The sequence below is a fragment of the Trichoderma breve genome, chromosome 4, assembly GCF_028502605.1.
Source record: "Trichoderma breve strain T069 chromosome 4, whole genome shotgun sequence".
Taxonomy (NCBI): Eukaryota; Fungi; Ascomycota; class Sordariomycetes; order Hypocreales; family Hypocreaceae; genus Trichoderma; species Trichoderma breve.
In genome coordinates this window covers 2,218,254-2,242,743 of record NC_079235.1, presented here as the reverse complement: position 1 = coordinate 2,242,743, position 24,490 = coordinate 2,218,254, and the positions used below count along the sequence as shown (strand labels likewise).

At 49.5% G+C, this 24,490-nt stretch overlaps 7 protein-coding genes across 7 annotated transcripts; 3 read left to right on the top strand and 4 right to left on the bottom strand.

Annotated features, from left to right (window-relative positions):
- Positions 1–283: 283 nt before the first annotated feature.
- On the top strand, positions 284–1,462 carry T069G_06938 (uncharacterized protein; the record flags this gene model as incomplete). The annotated part of the gene is made up of 3 exons (XM_056174148.1): positions 284–293; positions 362–608; positions 673–1,462. The coding sequence occupies 3 exons, from the start codon at positions 284–286 to the stop codon at positions 1,460–1,462; spliced, it is 1,047 nt and encodes a 348-aa protein (XP_056027727.1).
- Positions 1,463–1,962: 500 nt separating this feature from the next.
- T069G_06937 (aldo/keto reductase family domain-containing protein) lies at positions 1,963–3,413 on the bottom strand (the record flags this gene model as incomplete). Its single annotated transcript, XM_056174147.1, has 6 exons — positions 1,963–1,992; positions 2,064–2,610; positions 2,667–2,791; positions 2,849–2,994; positions 3,059–3,225; positions 3,289–3,413. 6 exons carry the CDS (start codon positions 3,411–3,413, stop codon positions 1,963–1,965), a joined length of 1,140 nt encoding a protein of 379 aa, XP_056027726.1.
- A 2,661-nt stretch (positions 3,414–6,074) lies between these two features.
- On the bottom strand, positions 6,075–6,626 carry T069G_06936 (uncharacterized protein; the record flags this gene model as incomplete). Its single annotated transcript, XM_056174146.1, has 3 exons — positions 6,075–6,222; positions 6,290–6,368; positions 6,446–6,626. The coding sequence occupies 3 exons, from the start codon at positions 6,624–6,626 to the stop codon at positions 6,075–6,077; spliced, it is 408 nt and encodes a 135-aa protein (XP_056027725.1).
- A 651-nt stretch (positions 6,627–7,277) lies between these two features.
- T069G_06935 (hsp70 protein domain-containing protein) lies at positions 7,278–9,530 on the bottom strand (the record flags this gene model as incomplete). The annotated part of the gene is made up of 5 exons (XM_056174145.1): positions 7,278–7,457; positions 7,520–8,767; positions 8,837–9,077; positions 9,146–9,330; positions 9,393–9,530. 5 exons carry the CDS (start codon positions 9,528–9,530, stop codon positions 7,278–7,280), a joined length of 1,992 nt encoding a protein of 663 aa, XP_056027724.1.
- Positions 9,531–10,925: 1,395 nt separating this feature from the next.
- On the bottom strand, positions 10,926–13,515 carry T069G_06934 (elongation factor tu GTP binding domain-containing protein; the record flags this gene model as incomplete). The annotated part of the gene is made up of 5 exons (XM_056174144.1): positions 10,926–12,133; positions 12,203–12,379; positions 12,459–12,761; positions 12,828–13,175; positions 13,239–13,515. The coding sequence occupies 5 exons, from the start codon at positions 13,513–13,515 to the stop codon at positions 10,926–10,928; spliced, it is 2,313 nt and encodes a 770-aa protein (XP_056027723.1).
- Positions 13,516–14,198: 683 nt separating this feature from the next.
- T069G_06933 (TCP-1/cpn60 chaperonin family domain-containing protein) lies at positions 14,199–16,095 on the top strand (the record flags this gene model as incomplete). The annotated part of the gene is made up of 5 exons (XM_056174143.1): positions 14,199–14,211; positions 14,280–14,297; positions 14,356–14,404; positions 14,458–15,574; positions 15,634–16,095. 5 exons carry the CDS (start codon positions 14,199–14,201, stop codon positions 16,093–16,095), a joined length of 1,659 nt encoding a protein of 552 aa, XP_056027722.1.
- A 6,057-nt stretch (positions 16,096–22,152) lies between these two features.
- Positions 22,153–24,249, top strand: T069G_06932 (CHY zinc finger domain-containing protein; the record flags this gene model as incomplete). Its single annotated transcript, XM_056174142.1, has 1 exon — positions 22,153–24,249. The coding sequence occupies one exon, from the start codon at positions 22,153–22,155 to the stop codon at positions 24,247–24,249; it is 2,097 nt and encodes a 698-aa protein (XP_056027721.1).
- Between the last annotated feature and the right edge of the window lie 241 nt (positions 24,250–24,490).

The window sequence follows — 24,490 nt, the reverse complement described above, 5'->3', positions numbered from 1 at the left end:
AGGCTCGTTCGATGTCGACTCGTAGGAAGGACAGAGCTTCTGTATACGCTACGTTTCTAAAAGATTCGAAGTGGGATGAGGAGTCACAATTTTGATAGTATTTTGCGCTTGAGCCAAACCTTCGTGGCGGGGTGGTTGTGGCTCATGCTTCGGTCGATAACGCCAATGCCCACGCCACAGCCATGCTTCAGGCTTATCACCACGTGACCTCCAAAGTAAACATCCAAAGCTTCCATCCTGGAAGGAGTTGCTGAATCGTCATAGCAGAGCGTGGGCATTGGCAATGGCTCCAGGTACGTTCGCGGCGGTGTCTGGCAATTGCGACTTGATGTTTTTCGATAGATCACTGACAAAGGGCTAGCAACGCAATACGAGCTCTCACCGCCCCCCGGCGACGCGGTATCGTCCATCGCATTCGCGCCCGATTCAGGAACGAAGCTCCTCGTCTCATCCTGGGACAACAAGGTGTATTACTATGACATTACAAACGGCCCCGAGGCTTCAAGCCTCGTCAACACATACGAGCACCGCGCTCCAGTTCTAGACGTCTGCTTCGGCGCTAACGACAATGAGGCCTTCACCGCGGGCATGGACTGGACGGTCAACCGGTATTTGCTACCCCCAATCACGAGTTGGCGACAGCTGAGCTACCTGCTGACCATGGAATGACAGCCTAAATCTCGAGACTGGAGAATTAACCCCCTTGAGCAAGCACACCGCTCCCGTTCGCCGCGTCGTATACAGCAGATCTCACGGTATCCTCATCTCTGCGTCTTGGGACAGCACCCTCAACCTGCACAACCTCAACGACCCTTCCAGCACCCCCATCACCATTACCCTTCCGGGCAAACCTCAAGCTCTGGCTGGTAGCCCCAGCAAGGTTGTAGTTGCCATGACGGGCCGCATCATCAACATCTACGACATAAACTCGATCGTCGAGCTCTTCCGCACCGGCAGCACCGAGCTTAAGCCGTGGCAACAGCGCGAGTCGTCTCTTAGATACCTCACTCGCGCAGTGTCTTGCATGCCCAACGACGCCGGATACGCCACCAGCAGCATCGAGGGCCGTGTAGCAGTCGAGTGGTTCGAGGATACCGCCGAGTCGCAGGCCAGGAAATATGCATTCAAGTGCCACAGACAAGCAGCTCCTGATGGAGATGGAGACATCGTTTATCCCGTCAATGCTCTTGCGTTCCACTCTGTTCACGGAACATTTGCGTCGGGAGGCGGTGACGGCACAGTGGCCTTGTGGGATGCAGAGGCCAAGAGGAGGTTAAAACAATATCAGAAGTTCCCCAACAACGTTGCCGCCCTGGCATTCTCAAATGATGGAAAGTATCTGGCTGTCGGAGTCTGCCCTGGATTTGAGACTGGGCAGAACGACTACAGCGGCGCTGGACAGACATCAATTTTCATCAGAGAGCTAGGCGACAACGAGGCAAAGGGCAAAGGCGCCAAATAAACGGACCATGATTCGCGAACCAAAGGCCAGTCCGAGTCGGCGTTCGGGTAGGGTATAGGATATTTGAATTTGATGATAGCCATGTGACAGTTGATATTCACAAACCAAAATAGGTAATGTAGATACCCATTAATACAATGAGATGGTTACCAATCTCAACTCGGGTCATCTCCCTCACCGTCGTGCTCATGTTACACACAAGCTCTTAAAGCTGAAGCGATGTATTGCTGTTTAATATCATAATACAACTAACTCAAATGTTTCAAGCAAGTCATACCCAGTTGAGGGTTGTGTATCCTTAACCCCCTCGTTTCTCATTACCCAAATGTTGTAATAATGGTCAACGACGTTGGCATCAACGGTTCCAAAATTACTTCAATTTTTGCTCCCACTCACCAGCCAGGACCGGCGCCACTATGCATACCATGCTCATGATGGATCTGCTGAGTGTTTTGGCGTCCTGGCAACCATCTCCAGCACGACGACCTAAAGCGGACGCTCTACTCTCCTATTTTTGTCGGTGCAATAGCCTGTAGAAACAGGCAGTTTGTTAGATCTCAAACATCTTTGCTAGGTAGTATTGGACAGGGGCAAAACTCACCTTGGGTTCCGAGACATATTCATAGTGAGCAGCAGACTCAAGGAGCCAAATCTTCTGCTGAGATGGGCCTGGTGCTTTGCCACCCCACATCATGTTGTGAGGGAATCCGAAATCGAAGGGGTAAGCGCTCTCGATCTCCTCAATGTCCTCCTCAGTCAACTGCAGAGTGAGGGCCTCAATGTTGTGCTTGAGGTGCTCAATCGTCCTTCCGCCAACAATGGGGAAGACGTAAGGGGTCTTTTGAGTAACATATGCCAGAGCGACGCTCGTGAGAACCGTGTTCTTACGCGCAGCAATCTTTTCAAGCACCTTGCTGACCTGAATGTCGGTTTCAGTAGCCTGTACTTTGCGTCCGACTTCGGCCTTGCGCTGCTCTTCCGTCTTGAACTTGCCTGAGCCGAGGGATCCCCAGGGGGCGAGAGCCATGCCCTCGTCCTTGCACATGGGGATGATGTCGCGCTCGAAGTCACGGTTGGCTGCGGACCAGAGTCCTTGGTAGACGGAGAATTGACGCAGCCCGTGGTTTCGAGCATATTCGTTTGCCTTGCTGTAATCAAATTGTCAGAAGACTAGATGGCAAAGATGAACTCTGCGCAAACTTACCTCACCACCCAGGCGGGAGCGTCGCTGATGCCCAGATACAAAACCTTGCCAGACACAACAAGGTTGTTCAATGACTGCATCACCTCAGGAATTGAGGTACCAAAATCCCACCAATGCACGTAAAGCTATGATGGATTAGTATCATGATCGAGAAACTAATAGTGCAGCGTAGATTGCCTTACCAGATCAATATAATCTGTCTGCAGCTTCTTCAGACTGGCCTCAACAGATACGTTGAGACTCTTTGTTCCGTTTCCGGTGAAGTTGGCCGCGATATGAGGACGAACGGGTCCCAATTTGTAGCAGGTAGTGTACTTTGTTGCAATAACTAGACAAGATATTTAGTGAGTTGATGTTGGATGATGAGCAGCTTTGTCTTTAATGAGACATACTCATCTCATGGCGGTTTCCCCTCTTCTTCATCCAGTCACCAATGATGGCTTCGGATTCCTCAAACTGGTAGTTGTTTGAAGTGTCAATGAAATTGCCACCCTGTTCGTAGAAAAAGTCCAAGATGGCTTCCGAGGCTGCCTTGTCGCAATCTCCCATGAAGTCCTTCCTATAAAGCAAGGTCAGCAACCAGTATGTTATCCCACGTTTAACATAAAAGCTATATACTCACCAATTTGAACCAAAGTTCATAGAGCCCAAGCACAGCGGGCTGACTCTCACGGAGGCATTTGGTGACAGCAACCGGTAGCGGTTGAGCGGGCTCACGGGAGGAGGAGGACCAGGGAAGTAGCTCATGTTGACGAGACGGTGATGTGGTTCCTTTTAGATACTTCCAAGGGTGTGTAGGTATCTTTCCTTTTTCTTTTTTAAGCTTTTTATCTCCTAGCAACGTGATATGGCCAAGTTGCAGGAATGTGCTCTAGTGTTAGAGGAGAAGGTCAGTTGAGGAGATGGGTTCAAGTTGAGTTGATGGCGAGGAGCTGCGGCGCTTTATAGCTGCAGATGCAAACGCAGGATGCAGCAACTGCTGCTCGCCAAGGCCGCCCAAGACGGTGCTCTGGCCAAAAATTGGCTCATGGCGTGGCGGACTTGAGCCACGCAAGATGGGCAATCGCACTCCAGAGTTGCAATGAGTTGAGGCGATCAAAGAGGGCAGCTGTTGCGGGTGCCAATCGCCAGACATAACAGCAGCAAGTACACGAGCTCCTTGCATGCAACAGATAAACCAATCGCAAGCAGGCGTTTATTGCATGTACAACAGCTGTGCCCTGTCCCAAACACGGGACAAAGGCTCCCATTCCTTCAAAAGTTCAAGTCCGCACAGCCCTCGGTCAATCTCTTAATTCCATGCGGTAGGTTGCATTTCAGCTCCATTCTAAAGTCCGAATTAGAAATGCGACGTTTCGCAAAGCGCGTCCGGATGGAGCATCTCGGGCCGCCAAACACCGGGACTTGGTGATATTTTCGGACTTGTGAAGCGGGGTTGTTGGTGGAAGAAGCTCAAGCTGTCTCAACAATGCATGAAATGCTGCCATTACAAAACACAACGGCGAGTTGTCCGGGCCCCTGAAATGCACGGTGATGTGATGCGTCAAAGGCTTGAGAGGGGAAACTCCGCTGCTGAACAAATCGTGGCGTATCTATCGACTGATCATGGATCTAATCTGCCTAATACCTGGATGGCTGCATCCCGTGTAAGTGCCCTCGGACTTGGTATAATTATATGTCACTATCTACATAGACTACTGCAACCCCAAACCGAGACTGCAGACTATCCTTGCTACGATTTTAACACCGAAGTGCGACGTGAATCAGGGCCTAAAGAGCCAGCATTGCCCGCCGCTGTTCCTAGAGACAGACGCACATCACCACTCTCTAACAGACTATATCCGGAAAACAGAAAGAGGCCTGCATCTATTTAGGGACCCAAGTGGCTACGAATTCACAACACAAGGACTCATTTCAGCCTATCACCATCGAAACTGGTTCAAAACGGATAATGTTGCATGCTAACTGACTGTCGAGCCGTCCACACACACACACAAAACAATTGAAGCGACGAATCAACAAGAATTCCGCCCAACGGAAAAGCTATGCGCCTGGCAACTCAACCGGCGGAAAAGCTATAGTTTTACAAGCAATGGTTCCAAAATGATGGAGAAATGCGCCTCTGTCACTAGTTTGGACGTCACTCGGATAATATTCAAGCCGCCTCTTTTGTCTAGATACGATCGTCGTTGCGGATGTCGATAAGTGTTGACCATAGGACCATCATCATCCCAGCTTGCTCGCTATTAAATAACCTCGTTTTAGTAAAGCTATATGAGGACTTTTTGGATCTTCCATTAGACACTCTTGTCGCCCCATATTCCTGCTATGCATGTGTTGAGGCTACCAGCTTGAAGACTGACGTCTCTCCAGAGTACCTCAAGGCTAGCATCAATTTTAGTCGGCCTTCCAGACGCTGCGTTTTGAGATACTGCCAGGATCTCATACAGCTCAAGGACTGGCTTTGTGAAGCTAGACCTCGGTGTCTCATTAAGCCAGAACTACAGGCTATCTCCTCTATGATCAGCTTCAACCAGCTTCGCAGTCTAGCCACAAGTTTCTCCACAGTACTCTTCCGGTCGACAGTTTACAGAGTTGGCTTGCCATTGCCACTCCAGAAGATCCGATTCTCAAGTCGAGCGGTGTATTCATCAGCGCTTGGAACGGGAAGGCCGACTCCGGCGCATACCGTGATGTCGGCGTCGCAGATCGAATTACATCGAGACTCTTCCCTTTCGTATATATTCGTCATATATAAGAGCAGATGCAGACGCTGAAACAGGATATCTTTGATGTCCTTTTGCTGTTCCACCACCATTATCTCGAACAGGTTTGCCAACCTCAAGTATATCCTTGTCCATCCATGCCCATTGCAACGTCTCCACATTACGGGTCTTGAAGCGAGATTTTGAACAAACATTTCTCGCTTCATTGGATACTTTGCCGCTTCTTGAGTGCAACAGTGCAAATCTCGCCGACATTCCTAAATTGACCAGTACCTCTTCTACTGCCAGCGCGTCTACGATGTCTAACCATAGCCAAAATGGAACCAGTAGTATCGGCCCTCGAGCACCCCACCAAATTCTTCAACTGGGCGAGTCCTTACCCAAGTATTTAATAGGCGAAGCTGAGTGGTAAATGTTGTTCCAGAATACATAGTCTATAGTGGGCTGTAGCTGCTTTATGCGTGACGGATCAGTTATATCGTTGGCATAGGTATAATTCAACAGAACGATCTATACTTCCAAGAATTATGTGAATCGATAGATTTCAGTGAGTAAATTTATCACGATGGGAACTACAAAGGTATTTCATCGTGTAATCAATTCCTGGTCAACGGTTGACTATAGCTAAGCTATTTGACTGAGTGCAGCGGGTGGCACATAGTTTGATGCCCACTTGGGTTTATTATGTAGGAATAGGGCCACTAAGAGCAGGCAGCCGACCATAGCATTGCCAAGAACTAATCTGATCATTGAATCCAGGAAGTTGAGTGGTAAGGTCGTCAAATCCAGGATATAGAGAGTCAAATGATGGGCCATTACAGTTGATATGTCTATATCTATTAGTAATTGCTATATACTGTGGGATAATGTAAGGGGAACCCATGAACTATAACTTACTGAAAGAAGCGGCAGTTTCCGGCCTCTTTATTTGGCTGTAGGGAGGATATCTTGTCATTGTAGCCATCCGGAACGTTGACTTTGAGATAGATTAGCCAACTATATTATTGTTTGGTGATTTACGGTAGTGGCTCCGTGTGCATGAGAGAAACTTACCACATTCATTGTAATTAGATAGCACAGTATTACAAGGGAGGCCAAACTTCACATCTTTGCAGACACGGACCGAAGGGAATACTCTAATGATCACTGGAGGACCTGCTGGAAGACCTACTGGGGTGGCTAGCACTGCTCCAGCGAGAAAGGACACGGCCATAGCAAGCTTGGAAAGCTCCATTTTGGAAAGATGTTGATGGCTTGTAAGTATCAGCGCTTGATAGGCTTTATTCGTAAAAGTGAAGAATTTCCTGGGATACTTGATTTGGCTAAATTGCAAGAGAAGCCATTGCTCTATTTATACATCCAAGCTCTACAACGTTGTATGTATATGCATCACCAGGCTAAAGTACTTCAAGACAGATGCAAGGGAATCTTGACAGTAGGATTCCGAAAATAACATTCCTATACCCTTTGTAACGTGATTGGTTGCAACGATTAGGATCTGACATGTCTGAGAATACGAAGTGTTCTAGAACATATAGCTCTTTCGGAATAGCTTTTAATAGCAGTATATTTCCATCGGTCAGTAACTGTGTGCCTATACAAGTTCACAGTGATCATCTCAATGCCCGTAGGTACAGACATTCCAGCTCTCGACCAAGGGGATTAGAGATATGAAGAATGCAAGACACTACACGTAATTAATCTTGACAAGCCATCACAGATGTGGTCCACTAGATCAAGGTTCAATATATGCTTCCACTTTACATTTGCAAAGCTGCATTCATATTTTTTTTGATAGACTAAAAACATATCCGCGTCATAACCGACGATAACACCAGGGAACTTCTTTTGGTTCCTCTAAAAGATAAACATCTATGCAATTTTTTTACAGTTCGTCATGGAAGTCACCGTCATCCTCAGAGCCACCAGCACCCTGGTACATCTTGGAGGTGATGGGATAGGCGACGTTGGACAGCTTCTCCTTCTGCTCCTCAAAGTCCTCGGTGGTGGCGTCGGCGCCGTTCTCCTCGAGCCACTCGGTAGCCTCCTTAACAGCGTCAAGGATCTAGTTATATGTTAGCAGCTGGTAATCATATAAGAGTAATGGTTGTGCTAGGTTCAACTTACAGTCTCCTTGTCCTCCTCGTCAATCTTGCCACCAAGACCCTCCTCATCGTTGACCTGGTTCTTCAGGCTGAAAGCGTAGTTCTCAAGACCGTTACGGGCCTCAATGCGCTCACGGGTAGCCTTGTCCTCCTCGGCGAACTTCTCGGCCTCGGCAACCATGCGGTCAATCTCCTCCTGGGTAAGACGGCCCTTGTCGTTGGTGATGGTGATAGACTCCTGCTTGCCGGTGCCCTTGTCGTGGGCGGAGACCTTGAGGATACCGTTGGCATCAAGCTCGAAGGAAACCTCGATCTGGGGAACACCACGGGGAGCGGGGGGGATGCCGGTAAGCTCGAACTTGCCCAGGATGTTGTTGTCCTTGGTCATGGAACGCTCACCCTCGAAGACCTGAATCAAGACGACGGGCTGGTTATCAGCAGCAGTCGAGAAGATCTGGCTCTTGCGGGTAGGGATGGGAGTGTTGCGGGGAATGAGCTTGGTCATGACTCCGCCGGTGGTCTCGATACCGAGGGTCAGGGGGTTGACGTCCATGAGGACAATCTCCTCAGTACCTTCCTCTCCGGAGAGAACACCAGCCTGGACGGCAGCACCGAAAGCAACAGCCTCATCGGGGTTGATACCCTTGGAGGCCTTCTTGCCACCAAAGTACTCCTCAATCAGAGACTGAACCTTGGGGATACGAGTGGAACCACCGACCAGAACGATGTCGTCGACCTCGCTCTTCTTGACGTTGGCGTCCTTGAGAACCTGCTCAACAGGCTTGAGGGTCTTCTTGAAGAGATCCATGTTGAGCTCCTCAAACTTGGCTCGGGTAAGAGTCTCGGAGAAGTCGTTGCCCTCGAAGAAAGCCTCAATCTCAATACGGGTGCTCATCTGGGAAGAGAGAGTTCGCTTAGCCTTTTCGGCCTCACGCTTCAACTTGCCCATGGCCTTGAGATCCTTGGTGATGTCGACGCTGTTCTTCTTGTTGTAGGCCTTGGCCAGGTAGTTGATGATTCTCTGGTCAAAGTCCTCACCACCAAGGTGGGTGTCACCGGCGGTAGCCAAAACCTCGAAGACACCGTTGTCGATGGACAGGAGAGAAACATCAAAAGTACCACCACCAAGATCGTAGACAATGATCTGGCGCTCACCATCAGTCTTATCCAGACCGTAGGCAATAGCGGCGGCAGTGGGCTCGTTGACGATTCGGAGGACGTTCAAACCGGCAATGATACCGGCGTCCTTGGTGGCTTGACGTTGGTTGTCCTATCAAATTGTTAGCAAACTCGTTCCTTTGTTCTCTCCTACTTTTCAGACACCAAAAGGGAAACTTACGTTGAAGTAGGCAGGGACGGTAACGACGGCGTGGGTGACCTTCTTGCCCAAATAGGACTCGGCGACCTCCTTCATCTTTCCGAGAATCATGGCAGAAACCTCCTCAGGAGTGAACTGCTTCTTCTGGCCGTTGACCTGAACCTGGACAATGGGCTTTCCATCACGGTCAATGACCTTGTAGGGGAAGTGCTTGATGTCGGCCTGGATCTCCTTCTCGTTGAACTTGCGACCAATCAATCGCCTGCGCAATGGTTAGCAACTTGCTCGTCTAAATGGATGGTTACACTTGGTAAAAGGGCTCAAACTGACTTGACATCGAAGACGGTGTTGGTGGGGTTGGCGGCGGCCTGGTTCTTGGCAGAGTCGCCAACCAGTCGCTCCTCATCGGTAAAGGCCACGTAGGAAGGAGTAATTCGGTTACCCTGGTCGTTGACGAGAATCTCAACCTTGCCCTTCTGCATCACACCGACACAGCTGTAGGTAGTACCAAGATCCTAGGAGAGAAAACGTGTTAACAAGCGGCCACCAAATACCCATGGTGGGGTTGTCGACTTACAATTCCGATAACAGTTCCGTAGTTGTCCGCTTCATCGCTGGCATTGGCCTTTCCGACAAATGCAAGAGGGGCGAAGAGAAGAGTGATCCAGCAGAGCAGACCCAGGCCCAAGGCCAGGGAGCTCCGTGAACGAGCCATTGTGAAGAATATGTGTGAAAGAGGATCTCTAGATGCCCCGCGTAAAGTATACGGCAGCTGTGAAGAGGAAAAGAAAAAAAGAAAATGCGCAGCGATCTAACGCAGCGAGCGAGCTCTATTTGTCCTCAGGGCCGGTTTGTGAACCAGATGAGGGGGTATCTTTGCTGAAGAGAAGAAGAAAAAAATGGGTTGAAGACGAGAGGTGACAATCAGCCACTTTATGAATTGCCCCAGAAAAAGTTGAGGTGTCCAGAAGGCTCAAAAAGGCCAGATTTCAGGTAGGTTCAAGGCACGGGTCCCTGTGCGAGCCAAACAGGGCCCCCGGAGCATTCAGCCCCACGTGACAGGGGTCTTATTTTCGGAGCCAAAGCGACAGGGCGATCTGTCATGATTCATACTGTATTCTACACCAGACCTTTGGTTGCCATTCACAGTGTCAACACTCAATAGAGTTTGCATCCAATGTCATGTACTCTGCCGTGTGCAATGTACCGTTGACAGCGCCCAGAGGCCCGGCCAAACAACCGACCTACCTAACTCGGAGCTTCTGTGAACGGCCAACGCCAGCCTATTTCCCCATTTTGCCCCTCACAAGGCAAATGTGGCCTCTCGCCCTTTGTCGCACTACGCCGCGCTGACGGAAGAAATTCGATGCCATTCCGAACGTGACTCAGATGACTTCGGCCGTGAATTGATGGAGACCCGGCGGCTTGGCTTATTAGGCACAATGCGGCAACGGAAAAGGAAGCTGTTCTGACAAGCCGTTCTGGCCACGTTGTTGCTATGCTTACATGTACGAGTATCATCTCATCTCTCCGAGTAACAGCCGCCCGCCCTATTCTGTGCTCCGTGGAACACCTATTCACACTTGGAGTAACCGGCGGCAGCCGGGTGGATACCGGCTTAGAACTCGACAGAGCCCGTTGGAATCCCATCCATCGTAGTGGCATTGCCACGTAGTTTTGCCACGGCGAGGCTGAAGTCTACTCGTATACAGTATCAGCATGATGTTGTGACACTCCTCCACTCAATATCACGATTACCTGGTAAAAATAGTCGGCACGTAACTACGAGCAACTACCAAGACAGTGGCGAGCAATCCGTTCTCGGCGGGGCATCCACGGCAATGGCCTTTGTATTACTATTCGATACCAACAAAGCAGGGAATAGGCGCCGGGTATCGCGCTTCTAAACCACTTGCCGCATTCGGCCTTGTGAAACTGGTCAGCCGCCGAGAGGACCACCGTCGCTAAATTGCGTACCCAATTCAACACTTGTCTTTGATATACATTCTTTGTCTATCAATGTTCATTTGGTTTGTTTTGCTATTCCAATATCCCCAGTCTATCATTATACTCGTATTCCATGTAGACCCAAAACTGCTGTATGATGCTTTTACTCTAATAAGCCGGCGGCTATGGTCTCGCCCCCGCTTCTGATGACAACCCGCTGTCCGGGCTCCAGAGGAACCTTTGCCTCCAGCTTGATCAAGACACGAGCAACTCCTCCGGGCTGTACCACCTTTGGCTTCTTTTTGATGACTTCGCCGGTGGCCTTGTCAAGCAGAGCCGCTATTGATTGAATCTGGCCTGCTGCGTGAAGTCTGCCACGGTGGAGATCCACTGGCATGGGCATCAGATGTTCAAATGCCATGGCCTTCATGGTAAACGTGTCACCAATGGCGATAGGGTCTGTCGTGTGGCAAATTATGTCACCAATCTTGATGTGAATAGGATCAATGTTTGTCAACGCAACGCTGACGTTTTGGCCGGCTACTGCCCAATCCTTGGCCTCGGTATCGAGCATGATGGACTTGATGTACGCTGATTCCCCGCTAGGCTGCACCAACAGAGCATCTCCAACCTGAATCGTACCTGAATCGATGCGACCAGCAAGTGTTGTAGTTCCTTGCTGCGAGCGGAAAATCTCTGAAATGGCCATTCGAAAAGGTTTCTTCAAAGATCGCACAGTAGACGGTCCTGAGGCTTCTAGACCCTCTATTAAAGTAGGGCCCTTGTACCAAGCCCCAGCAGCATCCTCTGTTCTCTTGACAATATTATCTCCATTCAAACCCGAAATAGGGATGAACGTTACAGACTTTTCCTGGAATCCCAGACCTGTCAGGAAGCCGGAGACTTCCTCTGAGATTTCTTGAAACCTGTCCTGAGACCACCCAACCATGTCGAGCTTGTTCACGGCAACAATCAGGCGTTGCACGCCTAAACTTCGTAGAAGCAAAACATGCTCTCGCGTTTGTCCTTTCAAGCCCTTTTCGTAAGCTCCGGTATTAGCGTCGATAACCAGAATGGCAAAATCTGCCTGACTAGCGCCAGCAATCATATTGGGTACAAAGTCTCGATGCCCCGGCGCATCTAGAATCGTAAACTTGGTTGATTCGGTTTCGAAATGGTTTGTGGCGATGTCTATTGTCACTCCTCGGTCTCTTTCCTCGCTTCTCTGGTCCATGACCCAAGCCAGGGCAAAAGACTGTTTTCCAGTTTTCTCAGCCTGCCGGCGGTACTTATCCACCGTACGCTCTTCCACAAGCTTAAGCTCCAGAAGAAGTCGGCCCATTAATGTACTCTTGCCGGCATCGACGTGACCTTGTGCGACTTGGCCTCAGCAACATTGTTTTTAAACAACTTCTAGAATATAGATATGAGGGAACTTACCAACTACTACAAAGCTCGCATTCTTCTTGCTAGCGCTCTGCTCAAACTCTTTGAGAACATCGAGGCCTTTACTCTTGGGAGGTGGGGCGTCGCTGACTTTGAGACTTGAGACGCTGCTCGCAAGCCCGGCTTCTTTAGATGCCTCTTCACTCTTCTGGGACTTCTTGGGGGCTTTCGCTGCCGCCGCCGGAGCTTTCTTTCCCGCTGGATCAAAAATTAGAATTAGCCCATCATTTCGCCTTAGCAAAATTCGAACCTTTGGCCCGGGCCGCGAGCACAATATCGTCGGGGCTGGGTTCGGAGAAAGCGTTTGCTAGAAAGGAAGGTGATTGGGTATAGGGCATTGCGAAAACATCCCGCCTGCGCGTTTCGTCTGCCTCTGAAACCGACCCGAAAAGCGTCCGTGCAAATGCAGAAGGAGCATGACTGTGGCCTATTACCGGCTTTGCTTCTTCAGACTTGATATCGACATCAGGTTTGTATTCAGTGATAGTTGGCAAGCTGGTGTCTTCCCCTAGAGAGTTGCCTGTGTTGTCTGATGTTGTCGCTCTCTCCTGCGCTGGTAAAGTAGAGGCCACGGCCGAGTCGTGTTGCGAGCTTTGGTCTTTGAGCTTTGAGATCGGACCAATGTTTTCTTTGTTTGTATCAGAAATGGAAAGCTTTGTCACTTCGCTTTCTAGCGGGACGGCTTTTTCTTGAGCTTTCTTCTCCTCATTCTTTTTCTTCCGCAGCGCAGCCAGGGCTTGAAGCTTAGACACCTTAGGAGCAGCACCGCTACCTCCCAGAAGCCCACCCCGAGGGCGTAGCGGCTCAATAAACACGGTTTCTCGGTCCCTCGGTATGTCTAACCATGGCATATCGTCGAAAAAAGTCGGTGATATCTGAGGCTTCTCTATAATGGGAAACGCGCACGCGAGACGATGGATGTCGCAAATGGTGGTGGTGTATGCATTGTGCCCGAGTGATTCATCGTCTTCTCCAAAGGTTCGCAAAAACAAGGCTTGGTTGGCAGGTAAAGAGAACGCGCCGGGCTTACCTTCAGGTGCCTTCTTTGGCGCTGGTTTTGGAGCTGGCGCAATGAAGGTCTTTGTCAAATAGGCGACAGATTTATCGATGTCGTAGTAGTAATGCCATAGTGCCTCCTGTATCTGCGCGACTGTGACTTTGCCTGCTTCCACCCCAAGAGCCTTGCGCACTTCTGCTGTGCCATTTTGCATGGCAATCTTGTCTTCGGGGCTCAGTTCGTCTTCCTCCTCTCCAAGGTCGTCGTACTGGTCGACGAAATCGTCGTCGTCATACGTTGGGGGCGCCATTGCGATTCTACCCACAGATTTGTTTTGTCGGGTGTTCTTGGAGATTGGTCGTAGAGAGAGGGTGAGTATTCGTGGCGAGTTTGCAGGGAGAGGGAGTGGAAGAAGGTGAGGGTGAGGGTGAGGAATGCCTGCGATTTCCCGGCACTAGTTGCACTTCATGTGACGAATGTTCGGGGTTGACTCATGGACTTAGGCAGACGTCGCCTCCTGGGTTGCAGTGCGCCTTGCGATGCGACGGAGCTGTTGCGAATGCTAGTAGCAAGACCTAAAGTTGTAACTAAAAAGAAGAATCAAGAATCAAAACAACAGGAAATAGAATGGCTAAATATCAAGTTGGTAGAAAAGAGTTCCAAAGGTTGTCTAGCTCCAAGTTTATTCGTCGGAGGGGCATCAGTACTAAAGCATGCTCGTGCCTCCTTGATTAAGTCATGGAGGGGCATTTCCAGGAGCTCGATACTTTGGCGGGGTGACCGGTGGCGGACTTTTCTTAGTCCGTGTCCCGCACCCTGTGTAGTGGGAGTTGTAGGCAACTTCCCCCCAAACGGTCGAAAAATTCGGGCACGATCGTGGAAGCTTGAAGCTATACTCTGTCGCCAAATCACGGGGGTTTATTCATTTGGTGCCGAGATTGATTGATTCCTGTTGTCTTGTGTAAATTTGATCACAAGTTTCCCCCAGCCAAAATGAATTCGCTGAGTATGTCAAGATCGAGTCCAACGATTTGTCAGGGGTGAGGCGTGGAAACTAACAGACACGCAATTTAGATCTAGATGTTTCCAACGGTAAATCGATGCTGGCCCGACGATGACCTCGAGACCACAGCTAATACCCAACGCGCAGCGGCGGTGATGAAGGATGAGCAAGGTCGGCCCTTCATTGTCGTCAGAGAGTAAGTTCCGGGACGTCGTGTGTGCACCTCAACATCATCTAACGGCGGTCTAGTCAGGGGAAGAAGAAGCGCCAGTTTGGCAACGAAGCCGTCAAGTCACACATCCTCGCCGCCCGAACAGTTGCCAACCTCGTCAAGACGTCACTGGGTCCTCGCGGTCTCGACAAGATCCTAATCTCTCCAGACGGCGACATCACGGTCACGAACGATGGAGCTACCATTCTCCAGCAGATGGAAGTCAGCAACCACGTTGCCAAGCTGCTGGTGGAGCTTTCGAAATCACAAGACGAGGAGATTGGTGACGGCACTACCGGTGTGGTCGTCCTGGCGGGCGCCCTCCTTGAGCAGGCCGCCGACCTCATCGACAAGGGCATTCACCCTATCCGCATCGCCGACGGCTACGACCAAGCCTGCGACATTGCTGTCGCCGAGTTGGACAAGATTTCAGATACCATCGAGTTTACAAAGGAGGAGACTTCTAACCTGCTCAAGGTGGCGCGGACAAGTTTGGGAAGCAAGATTGTCTCCAAGGCTCATGACCAGTTTGCCAACATTGCCGTTGACGCCGTTCTGTCCGTGGCTGACCTCGAGCGGAAAGACGTGGATTTCGATCTGATCAAGGTCGACGGCAAGGTTGGTGGCGCTCTTGAGGACACCATTCTTGTCAAGGGCGTAATCATCGACAAGGATTTCTCTCATCCCCAGATGCCCTCAGAGGTCAAGGATGCCAAGATTGCCATCCTGACATGCGCTTTCGAGCCTCCCAAGCCCAAGACCAAGCACCACCTCGACATCACAAGCGTAGAAGAGTTCAAGAAGCTGCAAAACTACGAGAAGGAGAAGTTTATTGAGATGATTCAGCAGATCAAGGACACCGGTGCAAACTTGGCCATCTGCCAGTGGGGTTTTGATGACGAGGCAAACCACCTGTTGCTCCAGAACCAGCTTCCCGCTGTTCGATGGGTCGGTGGCCCCGAGATTGAATTGATTGCTATTGCGACGAACGGCAGGATAGTGCCTCGCTTTGAGGATCTGAAGGCGGAGAAGCTGGGTTCGGCCGGCATTGTCAGAGAAATGTCGTTTGGAACAACAAGAGAGAAGATGCTGGTCATTGAGGAGTGCGCCAACACCAGAGCCGTGACCGTGTTCGTGCGAGGAAGCAACAAGATGGTATGACTAGTTGTTTTGATGCCTATTAGGTTCTCTTTTAGCTAACATGGGGTGTCTAGATCATTGACGAGGCCAAGCGGTCACTACACGATGCGCTCTGCGTCGTACGAAACCTCGTAAGAGACAACCGAGTTGTCTACGGAGGTGGTGCTGCCGAGATTGCTTGCTCTCTGGCGGTTGAGGATGCCGCCGGCAAGACCCCTGGCTTGGAGCAGTACGCCATGCGTGCCTTTGCCGAAGCCCTGGACGCCGTCCCCATGGCTCTGGCTGAGAACAGTGGTCTCAACTCCATCTCAACCTTGGCGGAGGTGAAGAGCCAGCAGGTCAAGGCAGGACCTGACAACAGAGGAAAGCTCGGTGTTGACTGCATGGGGCGTGGCGACAACGATATGAAGGCGGCCTTTGTCATTGACCCGCTGATTAGCAAGAAGCAGCAACTGCAGCTGGCAACACAGCTGTGTCGCATGGTTCTCAAGGTTAACAATGTCATTGTGTCTGGCTCTGATGAGAATGATTTTTAAGGGAGCTTGAGTCTGAACATAGATAAGGGGTCATACAAAAAGCCTGGTTGGTCAAATAGAAACCATTTTGCTCGTCGCTGCGAGTTGATAATCTAAATCAATCTACAAAGTTTATGAAGACATTTTGCCTGCGCTTTGCCAACATGCTATTAAAGCCTTTGAAGTCTGTTTGAGGGATAGAGGTTTTGACTCATAACGTTATTTGCAGCTCAATAAGCTGCGAGTGATGGTTCGGCGAAAGACTATGTACAGCACTTGGATCAATTGATTAGAGTCGCCTGCTAGAAGGCATGATCTGTACCAACAGCAGAAGCCACAAAACATAAGATGCCACTGTTGGAAAGCCAATCTAAACGCCCACCTCAGAAGCTTCAACATCAACAACTATCTTGCTATTCATATATACGATAAGGTTCATGGATATTACTAGAGGTGCTTATAGCAACCCGGTAGAATAATTTGCCAAGTTATAAGACTCCATAGTGATCTTTTCAAACGATGTGTCACAGGTCGCACTCATTACCACACTCAACAACACCTCAAAATTGACCTGGAACGTCCAACTACACGGAGTATGTCATTTCAAAGTAACACTATTCTAATAAGGGAGCCTTTCAGAAGTTACCAGAAAATTTGAACTCAAATCACGAGTAACCAACATGGACCGGAGGCATGAAGTACGAAGGGGCGCCCAGATAAGAAATATAGCGGCGGTGATCAATAATGTTGCTCGCAGGGTCAACGCTGCTGCTAGGAATCAAGCATTGCTCCCGGAATTCGACAACATATTCTTGTTTTTTATCATGTTATACATCACGCAAGTGTCCTATTACTTGCTCACTCAGCTCGGCTCTTCTTTGTCTTGCTTTCCCTACAATGAAGCAGGGGCTAGCCACGCTCACACAACTATGCAAAAGTTGCACCCCGATATCCCCATTCAAACTGATATCTATGAAGTCTATTTCCAATAATTTTAGAGACCATATCTCGAAAACGAAGCCCAAGTCGAAATAAAAAGAGCTGGGAGGACAAGGCATCTTGGAAGAGGAGCTTGAGGAGAGCCGTTTTGTTCCGTTATCTCCTTCAAAGCCCAAGCACCGTGCAGTATATTTTCGAGACTAAAATATTCATCTTTAAATTAATTAATTAATTCTTAACACCCAACTCAATTCTCAAATCCACTGAAGCCCAATATTACGCTCCATAAAACAGAGGCCCGCTCAAGGTCATGACATACAGCTTTTTCATCCCCACGTAGCACATCAACTGCTCACGCCCCAAAACAGTATTACATGTCGTTCAAGCCATTTTTTTAAACTAAGTGGCTTTCCTACCTAAATTTAGAAAAGAAAGTTGCGGTCTGAAGGCAGGCATAGATCCTAGTAAAACTGTGACGAGTCTCTACTGCTAGAGGTCTGGCGACGTATAATTCCTTTTTTTTTTCAGCTGCGGCTGATACAGCCGGTGAGCGAGTGATCCCTGGACGGAGAAGGGAAGACGCAGGTCATGTTTTACAAAACGGATTCTCTCATTACAAAAAAGGAAATGCGGTGACCAATGTGAGACAAGAGTCGGTAAGGTCGAGTTGAGCAAAGCATGACGTCTCGGAAGAGCAATAGCACACAACATGCATGGTTCATAACAGAACGTATGGTGTTGCAAGATAAGGCAACGGGGAAAAAACTTGATTCGAAAACGCCAAGGCCCTCCCTTCTGATAAAAAGTGCAGTGGCACCAAATCGAGATGGAGGCGCCCGTCTACATTGTACAACGAAACTCGAATGAAACCACAGAGGCTGCTGTGTAATGTGACGAACAAAGTGACCGGTGTGACGGCAGCCGGGATCCGTGAAGTAAGTGGCTCAGCAGATTTCATCGAATGGGATTACAACGGCAATCTTCCCAGCTTCGAGTCTTGACCGTTTACGACGAGGAGGCGCCAAAACATTGAAAGGGCTCAGCCAGTCGGAAGACGAAGGCTGGCGCCCGTGTTCAGAGCAAAGAAATGAGCAGCGGCATGATCATTGTAACACGACTTTTCAATGCTTGGGCAGCTCTCTACACACCCTACCTAAACTCTTTCGCCCATTCACTTGAGAGCACGATAGATTGGATGACGGAGGATTCGGTGTGATAACCGGGATTGACAAGCATCCGAGCAGATGGTGATAGCATCCAAGGCTCATGCTGATAACATAGTTTGCCACCTGAGATGGGGGATCAACTTATTCTGCAGATGCAATTAATTTGCACAAGTGCCAAGACTCTAGCATCCGTGTCTGAGTCTGTGAATACTATTGATGCGTGTCTTGTCTTGTATGAGTGTGTGTGAGAGCAGCCTGCTCCGAGTGAGTACAAAGTAACACGACAAGCTTGCACAAGGTGTCTTGGTACAGGTACCATCGCGACCTGGATGGCCCAGCCCGCAGCCTCGTACAGGTTAGCTATTACACACTGCCGGTGATGGGCGTACGGAGCGCATGCAGATAATGCGCGTGGTGCGTGATGTGTGATGTGTGAATAATGAATGCTTGGACGGGGGACGTGGACTTTGTGCTTGCGGAGGGCATGTCTCTGTGCGTTGTGTCCGTGCATGCGTCAGTGTGTGTCAAGTGTCTGTGATGGGAAAGAAAAGCTTGATGCATGTACAGACAGCTGTACGCACATACACGTACATTAGCATGCGGCCCTTCAGGCGGCCAGGAACACATGCTCCGTCTTGCATTGGCGAGAAAGTCGAACGAGCGGCCGTCAGATGGGGCTTCTCGTGTGATTCAGCCATGGCCGTTTTTGACGCCCAAAGCATGGCTAGCAGACAAAGAACGTTGCGGGGGAAGAAAGGGGGCTCAGAAAGTCTGCCTGACCGCGGCGTTATTGCGCACGCTCTCAAGTCCCATGGCGATGGCTTAGCCAAAGGGAAAAGAGAAAAAAGGCAAAAAAGAAAACACGATGGACAGGGGGCTTGTGATATACGAGGGGCTTTTTTTCGGGGATTCCTACAGCTAAGCAGAAGGGCTTTGTTGTTTGTATACACACAAGCTTATACACCCTATTTAATATATCTTGGGCAGGGAGACAGCCACTACAGATGCAACGGAAACGCAAGCCGGGGAATTTGGAGGCTTGAAGGATTTAAATGAGACGAGTTGAGTGAGGTGTGAGTCAAGTAACGGAACGAAATGAGAGTAAGTCGTGGTGGTTGTAGGTATGTATTACGGTAAAAGTGCTCTATAGACTAGAAAGTAGGACACATGTACATGTAAGCTGAAGATGAAAAAGTACTCTGGATGCGTAGGTATACGGGAGCTTGAGTACAAGAGAAACGGTGCCCAGCTTGTCAAAGCAATTCCCACATATCCATTCCAAATTGTAGGAAAAGAGATGGAGCTCCAGGTCTGTTGAGCTGCGAGGCTGCTTTCTTGTCGATACCCAAACGGCGGGCTGGGGGGTGGAAAAACAATGCCGACAAGGGTAGCGGAGAGAAAATAAAAACGAAACGAAAATAGGAATGAAGGCAAATAATAATAATAATAATATATTTTATTTTATTTTTATTTTTCATTTTATTCACAGAGGCCAATAGCAAGATGCATCTATTCTTATATTGTGCTGCATGCGGGTGGTGTCAGACCCCACCAGCTGTTTCTCCCAAGATGTGCTTCTCTGCTCCCAGTTCGGGAGGGCAGCATCTCCTCTCAGCATGAAAAATGAAACCACAGGCCTCAGCTCAGGGATTCCTCTTACGGCATGATGAGGCCAACACTTCCCGAATCCTGCCCTGCAACCCTTCAAAGTGGTTTGGCCTCCTGCTTAGAGTCTTCTCACCGCCCCCCCAGGCGCTGATGCAGCCGCCATCCCGCCTCCAAGGTCATCTGCCTGACAATTGCTGAGCTGGCAGACCTCCACGACCAAGCCATTCGTCCAGCTGCAAATTACTCCGGCACCAGGCATCTGCTGCCCCCCTCCTTTTTTGGCTCTATTCTCTTTTTCTCCGTCCTTTTTTTTGACTTGTTTATGCTCTTCAAGCACTCTTTCGCATCCATTGCATTGCCCCATGTGCGCCTTATGTGTGATGTTCTTTTTTTTTTTCCTCCGTGGGGCATGCGAATGGGGGGCTCATGTTTGTTGAGCTCCTCACATTAGTTACAACATTGGAATGCTGAAGCTGCATGTACACATCGTGTGCGGATTACACGGAGCTCTGAGTAGGTAGAAAGAGCACCAATGCCTTTGTCTCGCGGGTACCCTCAGGTCATCCCCGAACCTACAGATGGGGGGCGTGTGTGCCTGTCTGATCACGGTGAGCAAGCAGGCGGCAGCTCGACATGGTCTCTCCTCTCCCTACATTGTCTGGCTGGCTGTCTGCCGTTGCGTGTCTCTCCATGTCTCTCATGCGTGCTGCTGTCTCATGCTTCTCCCCGGATCACACTGCCGGGCGTGACTGTATGTGCCAGACTGCTGCTACGCATGTACGTGCATTCATGTAAAGGTAAACGTGATGCAGGGTGTTGTGATGCTATTGCCACGAAAAAATACCGACCAAGTAAACGTCTCCGCATTGTCTAACTCGTGCTGCATTTACTTATTTCTTCATTTTATTTTATTCATTTTTATTTTATTCTATTTTCTTGATTCGATCTCGTCCCGAGGTGCCTCCTTTTTCCCTTCTCGATTCAGCCACCCAGGTGTTCAAACAGCTACCGAATAAGTACACATGCATGTGGTGCTGCATGTCCATCCGCCAGACAGCTTCACGAGTAGCCATTCTGTTGACTGACAAGGTCATCATCAGGCAAATAGGATCATTGTCTTCTTTCCCCGGATAAACGAGCAGAGGGCGGATAACAAGGAAAAATTTTTCGTCTAATTTATTTCCTTTTTGCCGAGCCACTGTTGAGATGTCTCGCAGCCACAGCTATACCAGCTCCAATACGCCCGCGAATTGCTCCCTGCGTTTGTAAAATTCCCGTTGTTAGGCTCTGATCCTTGTATTCTGTGTCTTGATTGTACATCAGGATATTCCGTAACACGTAGATCGGCACGTAAACACGACGCTTTTGCAAGAAGTGAAGAGCCTGAACTGGACGCATGCATGTCTATTGCCGATACGAACAAAGAACAACCATCGTGTGATGGGTGCATGGCTGTACAGCCGTGGGATCAGCCAACCAAAACCAAGGCAAGTCATTCAAATCACAGGCTCTCTTTACTGCCAATTAAACTGCCCAACGTGCTCGAATGGTACGTTGTGTGATTGTAGCTTATTTGTAATCGATGCAATTTGAGACGCATCTCTATTCGGCCCATACCTAGCCACAGATCGACGATTGACACTCTACTCTCTCCTACCGGCAGTGCGGAGTAGCGCTCCAATATGAACGCGCAATATTAAACGAGCAGAGCGTTGGCAAATGTCCGTCTCACAGAAAACATCAATGGCAGGATCAAAGACAAAAGCACGATGCTGCGTGAAACAGCTAACCTGTAGGGGATAGTTGCTTCAAACGGTTAGTTCTACAGTGACTCACTAGGTATTAAATGACTACAGAAATGACAATGTTAAAATTTATCTCCTATAATTCAGCGCAAAGCCTCAAAATGAAGGGATCCAAGTCTAGGATCTCTGGAAATGCCGTACAAGTTTCGCTCTAACAAACTTGACAGCTTTTAGTAGTAGATTGCTGTTAGAATACTACCACTTAATGTTGGCTGACCAACTGGATGCTAGTGACTCATAGTACGGAGTCCGTAAAGAGGCAGTCATCGAAACCCCACCAACATCTGCAACGGATGCTCAGCCCCACCTGAGCTTTCGAGATTGAATATCGCCTCTTTGCCTCCTCAAGTGTTGATGTCAAGTTAAATAAAGATCTTACGGGTCTTGCTCTTTTTTTCACTTGTCTGGAATCACATAGCAGGAGTTCGTTTTGTTTTACTGTTCCTGATTTTGGCGTTGCGGCTTTCCTTTGTGTGTACAATATCCGTCACCTCCGTGACACTTGTCCAACAATTATCAGCTCAGCTGTATTGGATTCTCTTAATTCGACGTCTTCAATCATGATTGCACTCAAGACACAACCAGACGGATCGCCTCTGGACAGGAGGCAAGCCGTAACAGACACCCCCGATGCCCGGGTCGTGTCCAAGCCCGTGCCAGAAGCTCAGGTTCAGGACCCTCGCGGCTATCACATCGAACAGCTCAAGAGGAGATTCTCACCCAAAGAGTCTACGACTGCGGCGGGAGAGACATCGCTGGTATTCAAGCTTAAGCCTTCGGATCCAGATTTTCCCTTTGAGCTACCCTACCTGGATTGCGATGTCCGCGTTCCTGAGGACTACCCGGAAGAAAGGCCGGTGCTGTTAGTCAGGAATAAGGATATCCCTAAGGGGTTCAGCATCAATGTTGAGAGGGGCTGGGATAAGCTCGCCGAGGAGAAGAAGGGTTCAACTCTCCTGGCACTGGTCTATGCTTTGGACAGGAATCTGGAACGATTCTTGTCGGAGCAGAAGGTTGAAACGATTAAACTAGTATCGTTCAAAGACACGAGACATATCGACCAAGCAGCGGAACAGAAACAGTCGGCTGCTATCGAGTCTCCTATAGTGGAAGCACAGGTTGCTCCCAGCCCTCCTCCAAGACGATATATCCCAGAACCATCATACACCAGAGAACAGATTGCCGAGGCAAAAGCAAGGCGCGCTCAGGAGATTCGACAACTTGAGGCGAGAATGGGAAGGATGCCTCAGTTCCGTCGTTCTGGTGATGGTGTCATTTTCACGCTGCCACTCGAGCCAAAACGTCGTGGCGAGCTCCCTTCTGGTTTGCACTCGGTCAACAGCATTCACCTAATCATTCCGCTCTTGTATCCGCTACAGCAGCTGCGCGTACAGCTAAATGAAGCGAACGCTGATGATGCAGAGCCCATTGAAGACCTCTTTGCAGAAAAGGTTCTGGAGCAGAAGAACATGACACTAATGAGCCATGTCAATTATCTGGCTCAGAACCTCCATAATCTTGCAAAGCAGGCGCATGAACTGGCATTAAAGGCTGAGAAGGAACAGGCAGCGGAGGCAGCGGCGGCAGCGGCGGCGATACAGCAGCAGCAGTCGCAGTCACAAAACAACGGAGATGTTTCTACTAGCTCATCACAGCCTCTTGACAAAGGAAAGGGCCATATTCAGGTCATTGCTCGGCCTCCTGAATGGAGCGTTGGCCACGAAGAAGACGAATCAGAGGAAGATAGTTACGAAGACTCGGATGAAGACGGTGGGGCAGTATTGGGAAATGACGACGATGTCGCGGCAGTTCCATCGTCTGCTGAGGCGGTTGAACACGGCACCATGATCTCGTTTCCAAACATTGAACTTCACAGCGTCGAGATTTTACAGATATCAATCCTGAGTCTGAGTGTCAAGTGCGAGAGATGCAAGACGCTAAATGACATGACTGGGCTCAAGCCTGGCGTCGAAAAGACATCAAGTTGCAAGAAATGCGCGACACCTCTCGCTGCCAAATTCAACCAACAGCTTGTTCATGAGAATTCTGCAAGGGCTGGATTCATTGATCTCTCAGGGGGCAAGGTGGCAGACATGCTGCCGAGCACGTTTGTGCCTACGTGCGCCAAGTGCTCAACGCCAAGCCAAGGGCTTGTTTCTGTAAGAGGCGAGACCACGACCAATGTCTGCCGAGACTGTCACAGCAAATTCACCTTTAAGATTCCCGAAGTCAAGTTCCTATTCATCTCTCCTGGCTCGCTTCCCCCGCCTTCTTCAGCCGGCCTTCGCCGGAAGCAAGAGAAGCTCGGACTACATGCAGGCGAACAACTCCCAGATAGGGGTACTTGCTCCCACTACCGTAAGTCCTACCGCTGGTTCCGTTTCTCATGCTGCAATCGTGTGCACAAGTGCGATAAATGCCACGACCAGGCTGAGGATCACATCAACGAGTGGGCAAATAGGATGATCTGTGGTTTCTGCAGCCGTGAGCAAAACTACGCCGTCGAAGCGTGTCGCTTCTGCGGTCGTAGCGTGATTGGTAGGAGAGGCAAGGGATTCTGGGAGGGTGGTAAAGGAAACAGAGATAAGACGACTATGAGAAAGAATGACTCGAGGAAGTACAAGAGGATTGGAGGTTCTGCGGTAAAGAAGGATTGAGTGAGACGTGTCAAATGAGATGTCTTGGGTTGATAATGTAGATTAAGGAGGCGCCTTGTTGGAGAGTGTCGAAGAGTAACACTGCAAATGCTCAATTAGCTATCCAATACATGAAGGCGATTTTTCTGCATTAGTGTGACTTCATTGTTACATGTATAATTCTCGAGATGATAGATGATTGACTCGACCAGGCGCGTGCTTTCAGTAAACAAGGCGATACCTCATATGGAGAAGTTGAACC